The following is a 13,764-nucleotide window of genomic DNA, read 5'->3' as shown; positions in this document are numbered from 1 at the left end:
GTGACTCACGGTTCTGAAGATCTGTGGAGAAGAAAACGAATGAGCATCATATGTTGATACGGCATGGGAAACAATGTATCAAGGTCGAACATACACGAATAGCTAGTAGACACGGTCAGCGCCACCCCAGGACAAGAGAGAACGATCTGGTGCCACTTACGGATTTCACCTCTGTTGGCAACTGTCATGCGCAACACCTTTATTATCCATGATTTCGACTTGTGATGGTTCGGCGAAGGGATCTGCGTGTCGACAGGGAGTGGGAGTGGTCTCAGAGCGGCTGAGAATTCTCTTCCACTTGTTTCAAAGGGCAGCAACACAGGCTCGGGGAGCCCACTTACCCAAAATCTTGTTCAGCTGCATGATGGTCGAGTTGGCGCGGATGCGATGCACGGTCTGGGCCTCCTTAGGGGCATCGCCCTCCTCGAAGACATCGTCATTGTTGGTGACTGGCTTGTTGGCCGCCATGCTGTCTCAATTGGTGTTTGCTTTGGCGGTCAGTTGCAACGAGGAAGACGAGGAGAGGAGGGAAGAAAAGAAAAAAAGAGAGTCGAGGGCAGCGGATGGGGGTGGGAATGGTGGGGTGGTTTCCGAGTGAGCAGGGGTATGCGGTCACGGCGGGGTCGGACGCAATGGTGGGGTAGACGGGCATGGCATGGGCGCAACCCTTAGGCTGTCAGTGCCTCCCGCCCCTGGCTTGAAAGCTCCGGTTAACGAGGTCCATACCTCTTCCCTTAGACAGACAAATAAAAAAGAACCTCGGAAATTTCCACCAAACTTGTAATAGTATACCGGCAAGAGCTCACCAAGCATCTCGGCATGGAAGCTAAGAGTGGCCCAGCGCCAGTCATCGCCGCTTTCCCATGGTCCATGGCTGTCCCAGGTTAGGAGCCAACAGGTTTGTACTGCAAGGTACCTAGCTGGGTCTGTTTGATCGAGGCCAACCCTTTTTGATGATACAAGCTTCACACAGGAATTACCTTGATAGCTCCCCCTACTCGAGCGTTCGCAGGCGCAAGATAACCGGTAATGCGGGGCGCCAATGATTCTTTTCGCGCTGGCTTGACACTTGGTTTTGACACCCACATACCCGGTCTTGATAGTAGGGTGGTCAAGTTAAGCACAGGCGCAGCCAGCCTTGTTTGGCAAGCCTCAAGAAGGTGGTCCGCGCCCGCCAATTGGAGGCGGGAAATCGGAGCTCCTTGCACATGCACGAAACATATCTCACCTCAGCTTTCCAGGTCCGACGCTCGAGCCATGTATACTGCGTCAGTCCGTGTCTCAAAGCTTGGGAGAGCTACGGCCGCGGGGTGAACAAGCCATCGCCGGTCACAAGATGATTTCCCCCACCTGAGCAGGGCCCCCATTGCTGGCTCAATCCCGCCGGCCAACCAAAGACAACATGTATCTAAGTCGTTTTGCTAAGGTCCAACCCAGAACCCCCAACCCTCCCACGGACGCCTGGGGAGGGGTGGTAGCCTCAACCCTGGTCGAACCGATGTGAACAGGCCTTTGCCGTTGCCCGAGGTTCTGGTCCAACACGCCAATACCGCAGTAGCCGACTCCCGAGTAAGCATCAGGTGCTCTTTTCGACGCATCCTCCTAGTGATCTATTCCGGCGTTATCGTCTAGCCGAGGATAAGTCCGTCGAGGATAGCCACGGAACACCCAACATATCCGAAATCTCGGGTCCCAAACTGACGCACGCACCACAACGGTCCCCGGCAACCACACACACTTCCTGCTCACGATGTGCGAAATGCGGGGATTTGACAACCCCCGCCATTTGCGAGCAAGTCCCACGTCTGGGCACTATCACAAAGCTGCATCACACAGCTGCAACGTGTCCTAGGCTACTGCCGGTCTGGGAAGGGTAATGCATACAGATCTGGAGGTTGGAAACATGGGGCATCTCTTCTCGCTCTCGCCAAGAATCCCATTGCCGTCTGCATCGAGATGGGAACCGACCGCCAAGACGGGCCAGGAGCCTCCTCGGCACGACTGGCGAGCATCCTTAACAACATGGATTCGCACTGGTAACATTCCGTTAAATCCGGAACCATCTCACTGTGCGTAATCTACACTAAATCAGAGGGGGGGAGAAAGTCCAACGGAGGAGAACTTCAATACCCAGTCTCGTGCTTGAAACACGGCCACAAAACGGTCACGGGGTCGCTCAGGTATGCTCCATTTCCCCAAGAAGAGGGAAGCCAGCTTGGGTTGTGTCGTTTACCTCATCGCTTTCCAATACCTCGATCATCGGATTGAGTGCTAGGGACCAATTGCAACCATGCTGACTTGTCGGACGCTGCGCCGACTGGAGGGGAAGGAGGATGGATGGAGGCGGCTGACCTCGTCTCAATATGCGTTACATCGAGGTATACCGCATCCGGCGAACCGAGTAAAAGTTGTGGTAATGGACTCTGACTAGGGTCGTGGTGTGCTGCTTCAACCCCCACGACGAGCAGGGCGGCGAGGCCCTGCCAAGCGCCGGCTCCGGAGCAGCCCCTCCAGCATCGAGCTTATCAGATCAGACACCGTCCTCTTCTTGGCACGTCGGTTTCGAGGCGTTGTCTCGGTGTAATCAATCATCAGTTGAGTATGAATAGAGTTGCCAAGAGACCGAACTCCGTTGCACTCGGACACTATAACATTTCGGCGGATATTTGTCGAAGCATCATTGGCCACGTCTCTGGAGAGAGACAGCCAAGGAGTTGATCTGTTGGAAAGCTCAGAGATACCAAGAAACGGCAAAGCAGCACACAGGGAGGTTTCGGCCGTTGAGTCTTCTGACCTGGCCCTTGGTGGCACGCCCTCAAAGCCCATGCAACTGAGGACGGCAGCTGAACGGGAACCATGTCTATTCTGAAGGCCAGTTCGCTTGGCATTCAACGATCGCTACGCCTTCGCTTCCAAAAGCCAATCCTTTTCTTATTAGCCCGGGAAACGGAAAAAAACAATGCTGGAAAGAACGCTGTGAGACCGCGCCTTCTATGCCCCGGCCGCCCGCGCCGCCCGACAGCAAAGGTAAACAGATCAGACCCGAGCAGGGAAAAAAGTGCCCTCACCGCTCAAGGCAAGCATTCCCAACCCCCACGCCACGCTTAGATCGTACAGTCGTCCGTAACACACGGCGGAACTTGAACTTGCCGTTTTGGGCCCGCATCCGACGCCAAACATTTCGTTTCCTCCGCTGGAGAGGCGGTGCGAATAGCGAGAGAGACAAGACGGTTTCCCAAGCCGCCCGGCCGCCTGTGTCCCGCGACAGAAACCAGATTCGGCTCCCTTTCACTTTTGATATGTATCCCAGTTTATTTCTTGCCAACCATCTCCTGCACCTTCCCCTCCACAGCGGCCACCTTCTCCTTCCCCGCGTCGATGGCGCCGGTGAGCGCCGCCTGCTCGCGGCCGCCCCACCGCGTCCATTGCAGGTAGCGGTACCCCTGAGTGAGCTGGGCGCCCTCGTTGACAAAGTGGCAGGCGAACAGCAGGTAGTTCGCGGGTGTGACGGCGAGCGCATAGCGCATGAAGGTTGCCGAGTAGACGCAGAGCGCAAAGGTCATAGGGGCGGAGATCCTAGGGACAGAGCATCGTTAGCTTGGTGGGAGGGAAACTTGTTTGCGGTTGCAGGGCCGGTGAAAAGCGGATGTCGCCTGGGCTCGAGGCATCGGTTTGGGCGGTGAAGGGAGGGAACAAACGTACAGATCGGGGCTCTTGCGGGTGTCCATGACCGCGGCGACGGGAATACCAAAATTGGAGACGGGGCCCCAGAAATCTATATCAACCTCATGTCAGTCCAGATCTCATATTGCGTGCTGGCAGGCCAAAAGCTTTGAAGCAATGCCCGAGAAGCCCTCATGGCGGCAATTGCCCCCTCGGCACACAATTCTATGATGGAGATATTGGTCCGATAAAGACGGGCCATGGCCATCAGATCTCCTCCAGGCGCCAAACGGCCTTTCATGGTTGAATACGGTGCCGGAAAGCGACAGTTCGGTACAATCGGGGGGGTTGTCCGATGACCGGCCGGTGTGCTCGGGGCGGGTTGCGTATGGAAACAGTGAACTCACGTGTCGAGCAGACATAGTTCAGGACGGGGTGTGCCCGAATTTTCGCATTTACTGCTTTGACGAAAGCGGCCATTTTGACGGTGAATACTGTGGTGGCGTTGCCCTCGTCGTAGTTCGCGGATTCAATGGGTGATAGTTTGGCTTCGAGATCGGACATGCGTACCGGGTTTGGAAAATAATTTTGGGTCCAGATTCCCGCACGGACCTCCCAAGCCAAACAAGCCCGCCAGCTTGCCATGATGCAAACACTCACACCAATGGTATCAAAGACACTTGTGCGGATTACACCGGCGCAGCGGGTGACTTCTATTATCGCTTCCAGTTATGTCGAGAAGAGCATCTCTACCCTCGGCTGAACACAGGCTGCAATCCGCCCCTAATCGCAGTTTTCATAACCCCTGAACGCCGCCCAAACCAACCATTCTCCGTAAATCCGGGTAGAGATCGCCAGCTAGCCTATAGCATAGCGACATGCAATAAATTTCCGAAAGCACTCCATCAAGAGCCTTACATCGAGGTGCGACCCGGGTATCAGTAATGTAACCAAAGCCAGCACATTTATCGCCGCGGGGGAGGGTTGAAACCCGAGGGCGGGGCTCCGCCCGGAGGGAATCCCGGAGGGAAGCCGGGCGCACCAGGGAAACCGGCAGGGGGCGGGAAAGCACCACCAAACCCAGGCGGCGCAGCTGCTACCAGGTCAGCGGTTGGACGACAGGAGAGGGTGAAGGATGTACTTACGGCCACCGCGCCCAGGGAAGCCGGGAGCACCAGGGAAGCCTGGGAAAGGAGGAGGGGCAGCACCTCCAACACCGGCAGCAGGACCGGCGAGAGAGATCGGAGCAGCCGCACCACGTCCAGCTGGCCGTGCGACACCGGGGCCGGCAGCAAGTGCCGTTGTGATTCCGGCACCTGTCGACTTGCCCAAACGCGCACTGGGATCTGCGGGCGGCGGGGACTCAACGGAAAGGGAAACGATGTGAGCGCCCCGGACAATCGTCAACCCCAGGGTTCGCTTTTCCTCCTGCTCAAGGACCGTAGTGGACGACGAGGCGCCAGGGGCGGCGGGCTTGTTTTGCTTGCGCTTGCTTCGGCGGAATTCCTCCGTATCGGCGAGAACGAGGTTCATGTGCTTATCGAAAGCCAGCATCTAGACAGAATGGTTAGCAAAGTCTCACCATGTTCGGAAAGGCAGGGCCGGATACACACCTGGCCGGTCATCTGGCGCCCATCGTTCAAGGTGACGCGCATCCGGTAGTTGATCTGGGAGCATATCAGTACCTCGATCGCAGCTGCGTCGATCGTCGCGACAATGAAATAGTACGTACGTAACCGGCCTAAAATCAATGCGCCTTGTCAGTCCTCCGATGTCAACATGGATGCCTGCACAGCGGTGTGGCGGGGGGATGCACTCACCATCTTGCCCTGCTTGTTTGTCGCCGACATCTTGGCAGTGAGATGCTACAAAGTAGCTTCCCAAGTTTCAAAAATTGGTTTATGTAGACAGAAGTCTTAGCTCTTGTCAGTCGCGGTCTCTTCTTGGTCTCGGCGGAGAGTTCAAAGTGGCGCGCGGGATGGTTGATAGTAACAAGGGAGCGTGGCGGAGACGGGCTGACCTGGAAATTTGAACGCGAGGCTGAAGGAGCTTGGATGCTTCAGCCACAGTCAATACAATCCAGCCACCGAACCAGCCGCCACGGCTTGCCGTCCCCCACCAAGCTCCGTCCTCGAAACCGCGGCAGGCAAATGTTTCCCCACACGCACAACCCAAATTCGAGGAGCGAAAATTGACCTCATCTTTCGAAATTCCTTGTACATCGACAAGTCGCCCAGCACCGAATATCGACAACACCGCCGCCATGGTAAGAGCGCATTCGTAAATATTAAAGGGATTTAACTAACAGTATGATCAGTCTGAGAAGGCCCAGAACCCCATGCGGGAGCTCCGCATCCAGAAGCTCGTCCTGAACATCTCTGTCGGCGAGTCTGGTGACAGGCTGACCCGTGCTGCCAAGGTGCTGGAGCAGCTGTCCGGTCAAACCCCGGTTTACAGTGAGTTTTTACCTCGCAATTCTCTTTGCGATTTCTCTGTTTTTGCTGACCTGTTGGTTTTTAGGCAAGGCCCGGTACACCGTCCGCACGTTCGGCATTCGCCGTAACGAAAAGATCTCGGTGCACGTCACCGTCCGTGGCCCCAAGGCCGAGGAGATTCTCGAGCGTGGCCTCAAGGTTAAGGAGTACGAGCTCCGCAAGCGCAACTTCAGCGAGACCGGCAACTTCGGCTTCGGCATCAGCGAGCACATCGATCTCGGCATCAAGTACGACCCCGGTATCGGTATCTACGGCATGGACTTCTACTGCTGCATGACCCGCCCTGGTGAGCGCGTCTCCCGCCGCCGCCGCTGCAAGGCCAGAATCGGTGCCAGCCACCGCATCAACCGCGACGACACCATCAAGTGGTTCAAGCAGCGCTTCGACGCCATTGTCCGCTAAACGTGGGCTTATGGGTTAAAGGTTGATGAGTGAATAAAACAAAAACTTGGGCATTTCAGGGGAGTTTGGGACTCAGCACCATCGGGATCTCTGGGGCGGTGATTACTTTGCGGGTTGATGCAAAACGGGTCGCGGGGTTCTTTTCGGGACATGTAAATACAGGGTCGTATACCTTGACGAGCCGTCTCGTCCACTGCTCGGTCTGAATTTCAGTCGAGCCTCGGCCTCAGAGACCGACCGGCGTTATGCCGGCTTACCAATCCCATAAATTCCGTGAGCCTTATCCGCTTGACCAAGAATTCTTGGAGTGAGGACGGACTGTTTCAAAAGTCACCAGCCCAGTGCAATAAACGCAGTGCAGTTTGTATGCCTCGGAGGCAAGTTCTGGTCACTTGGGCAATCTTGTATTAGGTATTTGTCAGAGGCTGACCGGAAGCAAGCACCAAAGGATTATGGGCAGAATTATCAAAGATTCATTTTCCGTAGCCTGAAGCTCATGGATATCTAAAGTACTGTCCCAGAAGAAGAAAACGCAAAAGTCCGCCCAATTCATCCATGATACCATCATTTCGGTGCTCGTCTCTTCATCAAACTCAACCCTCCACAGGGGTTGGGTATCTCTCCGCCGTTCCCAGCGACGAATCCTGGAAACCGGAGCTGAAACAAGAGATCTCTAAATCCCGCGATGCCGTCAAGTCCGGCTACCTGACCATGCCATGGTGGCAAGCCTCGAGAAACAAGTGACGCCATCACCCGTCGGTACGCATACCGCAAAAATGCCCAAAGAGCCTGCTCTGCCATCTCGGCAACCTAGATACTAACCAACGGTGCCGCGGCCTCCATCATGCGCCCGCCGCCACCGCCAACACACCGACGCGTCGGCGTGGTCGGGACACGCCGGTGGCGCTGCGCCATGTGGATGTCGATCAGCATGTCAACGAGCGCCTCGGAATCCTTGTGGAGCTCCTCCAGCTCCTCGGGGCTGCTGCAGACGGGGGCGCCGTCCTCGCCGGGCAGGCGGAACGCCGCAAAGATGATGCCGCGGTTAGCGGGTTTCTTCTTTTGCTGTTGCTGTTGCTTCGGCTTGGCGTCGGGGTTGGACTCCCGCCCGCGGGGTGCGCTGTGGCCCGTGTAGAAGGCGCAGCTGTAGCCGCGGGCGAACTCGTCCTGCGCGTTGGTCTCGTTGCGGTACTCGAGCCAGCCCTGCGTGCGCAGCACCTTTTGGTGGACCGGGGCTGAGATGCGGAACGGGTACATGATGGAGGGCAGGCCGTACGCGGCGAGGAGGCGCCCGGTTGTGGCGCTCCGGACGCTGTCGCGGGGCGCGGCGCGCGTCCGCGATGACTCGAAGCCGCTGTCGTAGCTGGAGGCGTTGGACACCGGGGTCTGGGGAGGGGAAGGGGTGGCGGTTCGGGTGGGCGACGTGGTGAGGGGAGTGCCACAGAATTGGCTAAGAGGCGACGAGCGGCTGGGCCGGCTCATGTGGGTCGGCCATAGGTTGACGACGTAGACAAGGTCGAATTGGTACTTTGTCGCAATTCTTGCAGCCTCGAAGGCTGCGGCGGCGGCGGGGCGGCTGGCCAGCGGAGGTGAGAGCGTGAGCAGGGGGTAAGCTGGCTTGGTTCGAACGGGCGTGGAAGCCGAGGACGGATTCGGCGGTAACCCAAAACACGGAGGGTTGGTGGCTGAAGGTCTGGCTCGGTCGGCAGCGTGACCGTCAGCGATATCATCGTCACTCAGAGCGAGGAATTCCTTGAGACTGGGCTCCTTAAGAACAGTGTCGGACTCTGCAGTCTTCGTAGTTGATAGGTTCGATAAGCTGATGGACTTGCGCAAGCTTTCACTGGCATATTTGACGTCGGTTGCGATGGGTAACAGGCTCTTTGGTCGTTGTGAGGTGTTGCCAATGCGGTTGACTGCCTGGTTCAAGCCGGCCTTGGCTGGCGAAACGGTAGGCAACAGGGATGGCGCCAGGTATTTTTGCGAAGCAATCCCTAAGCAGTGGCTTTCTCGCTGCAGCGGCGTTAGATCCGAAGTCTTGTACTCCTGGGTCGAGGTGCCGACTTGGCCCTCGGGAAGGGAGGCCTCGTCTGGGGAAACCGTAGAGTACCGCTTCCGGTCAAGCCGAGCCTTTGGGGAGGCAGAAACTGATTGAGTTCGAATTAACGGCTTCGAGATAGGCCTAGAACGCCGTCTTGGTGATGAATCGCAGTCAAAGTCGCTGGACGAGGTGGAAAAACTAAACTCCAGGAGACCCAATGAGGGGCCATCATTGCTCGAGTCGGGGTAAACCGACGACGACCGTTGATCGTCACTCGGGCGAAATGAAGAGTACCGCGCCGGAATGGGAGGGCAGCCGTCGTTTTCGTTACTGATGGTGGATTCTGAGGGCGGAAGACGGGGCGTGCTTGGTGGCTCGGGAAGGCTCCTAGCCCGCCGGCCAGCGTTCGGCGACAAGATCACCTCTTCCCTCGCCACCATACGAGATGATGTAGGTCTAATGTAGGACGTCTGCGGAAATTTCCGGAGAGTCGCATCGAAACCATCCAGTGATGGCACTGGGGTCGCAGGTCGAGTTGTTGTTTGAACGCCCGAGGCATGAGGCTCCGTGGTCTTCTTCTTCCTGGAAAACAGCTTTTCCAGTCGGTCAAGCTGTTTATCGAGCCTTTCGAACCTCATCGCCATGGTTGCTCTCTTTTCTGAAACTGCAACGAGAAAAGGGAATAATCAGTAACAGAATTACCAATGTAATTGGAAGCATTGACTTACTCGAATGGGAGTGAGCGTGTAAAGCAAGCCTCTCACTCCAAGTCCAGTTTTTGTGACTCTAACTTGGACGGCGAGAAAGGAAAAGGTGACTCTTCAAGCAAGAGGGGTAGAGACCGGCAGTGGAAAGAAAACGGTTGTGCTTGCTGTTGTGTGATTTGCGAATCTCCAGCGACCATGCGCCGACCGAATCGGTAGTAGCAACAGCCAACTCGAAAAGTTGTTTGGCAGCGTGTAATACAGCGCCGTAACGCAAGAGTTAATAACGGGGTTTTGCGAGTTGGTTGGACAAGTATTCCACGGCAGGTAGGAAGAGGAATCCAAATCTCATGACAAGAAACCGGAAGTCGTGGGAATTTGTTGTTGTGGCCGGAAAGGAGAACGGGGGTCCGAGGTGGGCGATTAACAACCGGGCTTTCATGAAAGAAGTCCGGTCCTGTTTTTCACATTTTCTAGCGGCCGTTCAGGTCTCAGGCCACGTTTTTGGGCAAACTCGGCGAGTTCCAGTTGAATTTCTGACTCCTAGTTCGGACCATAGAGGCGGCGGACGACTGCCCGGCTGGGGATGTACGAAGCAGAGGACCAAAAGCAACGTCAGTGCTCTATGCTTATCGCGGCTTGCTGGTGTAGTATCGCCATGCCAGGACGAAAACTCGCAACAGGAATACCCGAAAGCTGGCCCTGTTTGCCCCCACAGAGGCAAAGCAGAAAAGAAACGGAAAGCTCTGTTGTGATGAGTGGCCCGGGGGTCGACAGAAGGCAAATGATCACGGTCCAATGAGTTGGATATAAGTCCAAGCACCACGTCCCGAGGACGGGTCTGGTGGATTGTTGCGCAGCAAACGGAAGGCAGGGGGCTTCACCCACTTTCGACTGGCTCGCTCTCGACGTCGAGCATCTAGCCGGCGGCTGCAGATGAGAAGTGAGTGGGGTGGGTGAAGGGTCGAGGGGCAGCAGGCAAGGGAAACAGCGCGGTAGGCCGAATAAGGAATATGGTTAAGATGACACTCAGAACAGCACGATTCCTATCGAAAATAAACCACGATCCGTGATCCGTGACTGGCAGATCTCGGACTGCAAGTGGTCCAAAGGACCCCAAGTCATGGCACCCAGACCTCCAGGGCCATCGTCCATGGCGGCCGTGCTCTGGTTGTCGTAACACCCCCTTGTATCACTGTGCCACACCCATGGTCTCCAAGCATCGAATTGTCGACCAGACAGGTCAAATACTGGAGATTTCGGTTGAAACAACATGGAAGGGACTCAAGGGAGGCTTGCTTTTCCAGGACGCTAGTGTCTCCCACTGGGATTTAGGGCGGCCTCGCCTCCGTCCAACCGGAAGGATGGCGAACAGCTGACGACCATCGTTTGGGTGTGGAGGCAAGAAAAAGCAACTTCCAGGCGGAATCGGCTGCAAGTGGAAGAGCGAGGTGTGAAAATGGAAGAGCTTCATGAAAACAGCAGGAGTCCTGACGCACGGACTGCAACTTGGATTGGATGGCAGGGATGGAAACAAAAGCAGGGATGCAAAGACCACAAAATCTGCTTGACAGCTGACCAGTCATATCCAGCCCGGGGTCCACCAGCTGACAGCAAGTGGTCCACTTCCCAACTTGGATGCTTGGCTCGGCAACAACTGAACTTCCAACGAAACCTTGCTCAGCCCAAGGACTCGACCCGCTGCTTGGCTTTTGAGATCTCAGATAACGCCTTCATTGTATCCCTCGGCGGTAACACAACACAGGCCCAAACAATCGGGTGTCTGCATCATGCTTGGAGGTCAACAATGCACGCACAAACGCCTGCCACCCTCGACGACCACTCTCGCCGAGCTCTCATCAAAACAACAAAAGACAGGTCTTCCTGCAGGGCAAGCCCTAGCTTGTTGTCGACTGACGTTATTTTTTCTTTCGCATGCAGCATTGTGATCAACCGTGCATGGCTGCACCGACCGAGCCGGTGGCTTCTGTTGGTCTTGACGCCGTTCCACTCGGCTCCAACCGCCCTCAACGTCTCCACGACTCTCAGATTTCCAGAAAACAATGTGTGCCATCTTTGCCAGGCCGGCCTTTTATTATCTGACCCTTAGCGGGGGATCTCCCCGGCGACTTGCTTCTTGTCTTCAAGACGGGGGGGTTTCTCGCGTCCAGTTTTCCTCCCCGGCCGATACAGCAAGACTTGCTTCTCGGGCTGAGGTGTCCGAGCACCGAGGCCACTTCTCAAGGCCAAATACAATGCATCAACGAGCCATGTTTCTTTCTTGCAGTCGCAGTTTTTCAGTTTCGCCTTCATTTAAGTCTCAATTGCCCCCCTGGCCCCCTCCCCCCTCCCCTATTGCCCCAAGCAAATGTCCCCCACGGCTTCTACCCCGGCCAATCGCTAGGCTCGGGAGATCCACAAGGGTGCCGGAGCGCTGGGTCCCGGGGCTCCGGCATGGCGCTAGTTGTTAACGCAAAACTCAGACCGACTGGCGATACCGAGGATGGAATGTCACAACGCAGGGCGACCGCCTTGTGACAAGGTAACTATGCATCTTGGCTGAGCACTTTTTGTATCATGCCCCGCCCCAGTACGTCCGTACATGGGGTGTGTCAACTAGGATCTTTGGTCTGTCTGGCGTTGGTGTCGACGGCCAAAGCAGGCTTTCGGGGTGGTGCCGGATCGGCAGCGCCCATTGGATCCCTGGGCCGACGCATGTCTTGGCCACCATCCGTTTCTATGCGGGTGCGTTGTCCGTCTCGGCTGGGAGAAGCAAGACACTTCCAGCCCTCTTGGACCATTCTCTTTCCCAGCTCCGCGACCACCGTTTATCCCACTTTGGTGGCCGCTCCAGGAGGCATCCAGCGCCAACGGTGGCGTTTACCCATCTTGGGTCCGCCGTTCAGCTCACATGGCAACGTGCCCGCCCGCACATGTGCACGCTCAAGGGAGAGCAAAGGCGAGGCTCGGCTTCTCTCACAGAGTATGGTTCCCAAGTAGGGCAGACAATATCCCTTGCGGCAGTAGCGTTATCACTTCCTGTCAGATTCTGCCGGAGAAAAGCGCGCCCGGATCTTAGCGTAACTGCAGGAGAGATCTTTGGGCAGGTTGCTTGCATCTCGATCTTGTGTGTTGCCTCACAATAAACGGGTGTAACCAAGCCTGAGGGCAAGTACTTGCTCCCGATGCCCGGACGGCTTTACGTTTGCCACAAGTTCGCGCTGCCTCTGTCTAACCTGGCCGGTGGGTTGATGACCCAAGTTTCTACAGAAGGCCTAGGGGCAGTCTCCCAAGGACTCCAAAGTTGTAACTTGTCTCACCAGATAATGCTTCGTGATGTTCTATTTGCTACCATACGAGGTGCGTCTCGCCAAAAACTTCCGATGGCGCAGCGTCGAGTTTGCCTCTCTGTCTGTGCTCAGACGCACCAGCGGAAGACCGATCGTGCGTCATTTAAAGTGAGATCCGTGTGTGCGCCCGAGCACACGAGTCGGCCGAGAAACCGTGAGACGAACGAGATGAGGTCAAGGCAGCCCGCGGAGGTCACAGCGCAGCCGATCTCCCGTCCCGGCACCGGTGTCGACCGCACCCACCGGGACCACACAGGATCGTAAATTGCGAGCGCCAGCAACCGCTCACAGCCTCGCGCCACTACTGTCATCGTCCACCTCACCGAAGAGGTTCAGGAAGGCTGTGTGCACCTCGTCGGTGAGGTCGCTCGCCTGTAGACTGCGTCCCTTCTTTGCAAAGGCGAGGCGTGAGCATTCCTGTCGAGCGTTAGCCACCAACCACGTTCACACCAAACCATAACCCAAATGATGAACAACAGGAAAAAGAAGCACTGCTCACCCTCGTAACCGCACTCCCCCCAAACACAGCCAGCGCCACCAACTCCTCCTCCTTCAACCCTCCCCCCGTCTCCCAAAGCCCATCCAGATACGCCTTCCGCCACGCCAAAAACGTAGCAATACTCCCCGTCAACGTATCCCCCTGCCCACCACTCCTCTTCCTCCCGCCCTCCAAATCCACCGTATACGTAACCCTCCCATCACTCAACCGATCCCTCCCCCCCTTCTCCAACACCATCACCCCCTCCAGTGCCCTCGCCAACGCCTCCACCTTCCCATCCCCCCCCTCCCAAGAACACCAAGCCCAACCAAGCCCCCTCCCCCCCAACATCAATGTACAACCTAGCAACATGTACACCCAGATGCCCGGTGCCAAGGGCACATTCCCGCTCTGCCCTTCACTGCCGCGAGAGATCCGCGCGCAAATATGGGAGCTGTGCCTGCCTCGCCGCTTCATCCCGCTGAGAACGCTCGTCGTCGGTGGCGACCACCGCCACGCCCCCGCCGAGACGGACTCCACGCAACTCGGGTGCGACGACCCCGCCGTCCAGACCCTCATCGACTCGGTGATGACGCTCGCGTGCCGCATCGGCCAGGTGTGCCGCGAGTCG

At 56.7% G+C, this 13,764-nt stretch overlaps 5 protein-coding genes across 5 annotated transcripts in view; 1 reads left to right on the top strand and 4 right to left on the bottom strand.

The window, feature by feature from the left end:
• Positions 1-92, bottom strand: part of CHGG_01129 (uncharacterized protein) — a gene marked incomplete at both ends in the record, with an annotated part of 4,970 nt that extends 4,878 nt beyond the window's left edge. The window contains one exon of the mRNA XM_001220349.1: positions 10-92. Within this exon, the coding sequence (XP_001220350.1) occupies positions 10-92 (83 nt within the window). The remainder of the gene's footprint in view (positions 1-9) is intronic.
• Positions 93-3,311: 3,219 nt separating this feature from the next.
• CHGG_01128 (uncharacterized protein) lies at positions 3,312-5,513 on the bottom strand (the record flags this gene model as incomplete). Its single annotated transcript, XM_001220348.1, has 7 exons — positions 3,312-3,576; positions 3,703-3,775; positions 4,071-4,376; positions 4,809-5,217; positions 5,277-5,330; positions 5,396-5,404; positions 5,484-5,513. 7 exons carry the CDS (start codon positions 5,511-5,513, stop codon positions 3,312-3,314), a joined length of 1,146 nt encoding a protein of 381 aa, XP_001220349.1.
• A 488-nt stretch (positions 5,514-6,001) lies between these two features.
• CHGG_01127 (60S ribosomal protein L11) lies at positions 6,002-6,560 on the top strand (the record flags this gene model as incomplete). The annotated part of the gene is made up of 2 exons (XM_001220347.1): positions 6,002-6,119; positions 6,184-6,560. 2 exons carry the CDS (start codon positions 6,002-6,004, stop codon positions 6,558-6,560), a joined length of 495 nt encoding a protein of 164 aa, XP_001220348.1.
• A 593-nt stretch (positions 6,561-7,153) lies between these two features.
• CHGG_01126 (uncharacterized protein) lies at positions 7,154-9,245 on the bottom strand (the record flags this gene model as incomplete). The annotated part of the gene is made up of 2 exons (XM_001220346.1): positions 7,154-7,261; positions 7,383-9,245. The coding sequence occupies 2 exons, from the start codon at positions 9,243-9,245 to the stop codon at positions 7,154-7,156; spliced, it is 1,971 nt and encodes a 656-aa protein (XP_001220347.1).
• A 3,695-nt stretch (positions 9,246-12,940) lies between these two features.
• On the bottom strand, positions 12,941-13,484 carry CHGG_01125 (uncharacterized protein; the record flags this gene model as incomplete). The annotated part of the gene is made up of 2 exons (XM_001220345.1): positions 12,941-13,072; positions 13,155-13,484. 2 exons carry the CDS (start codon positions 13,482-13,484, stop codon positions 12,941-12,943), a joined length of 462 nt encoding a protein of 153 aa, XP_001220346.1.
• Positions 13,485-13,764: the final 280 nt, after the last annotated feature.

The sequence above is a fragment of the Chaetomium globosum genome, genomic scaffold (assembly GCF_000143365.1).
Source record: "Chaetomium globosum CBS 148.51 scaffold_1 genomic scaffold, whole genome shotgun sequence".
NCBI lineage: Eukaryota > Fungi > Ascomycota > Sordariomycetes > Sordariales > Chaetomiaceae > Chaetomium > Chaetomium globosum.
This window is presented reverse-complemented; position numbering and strand designations above follow the sequence as displayed.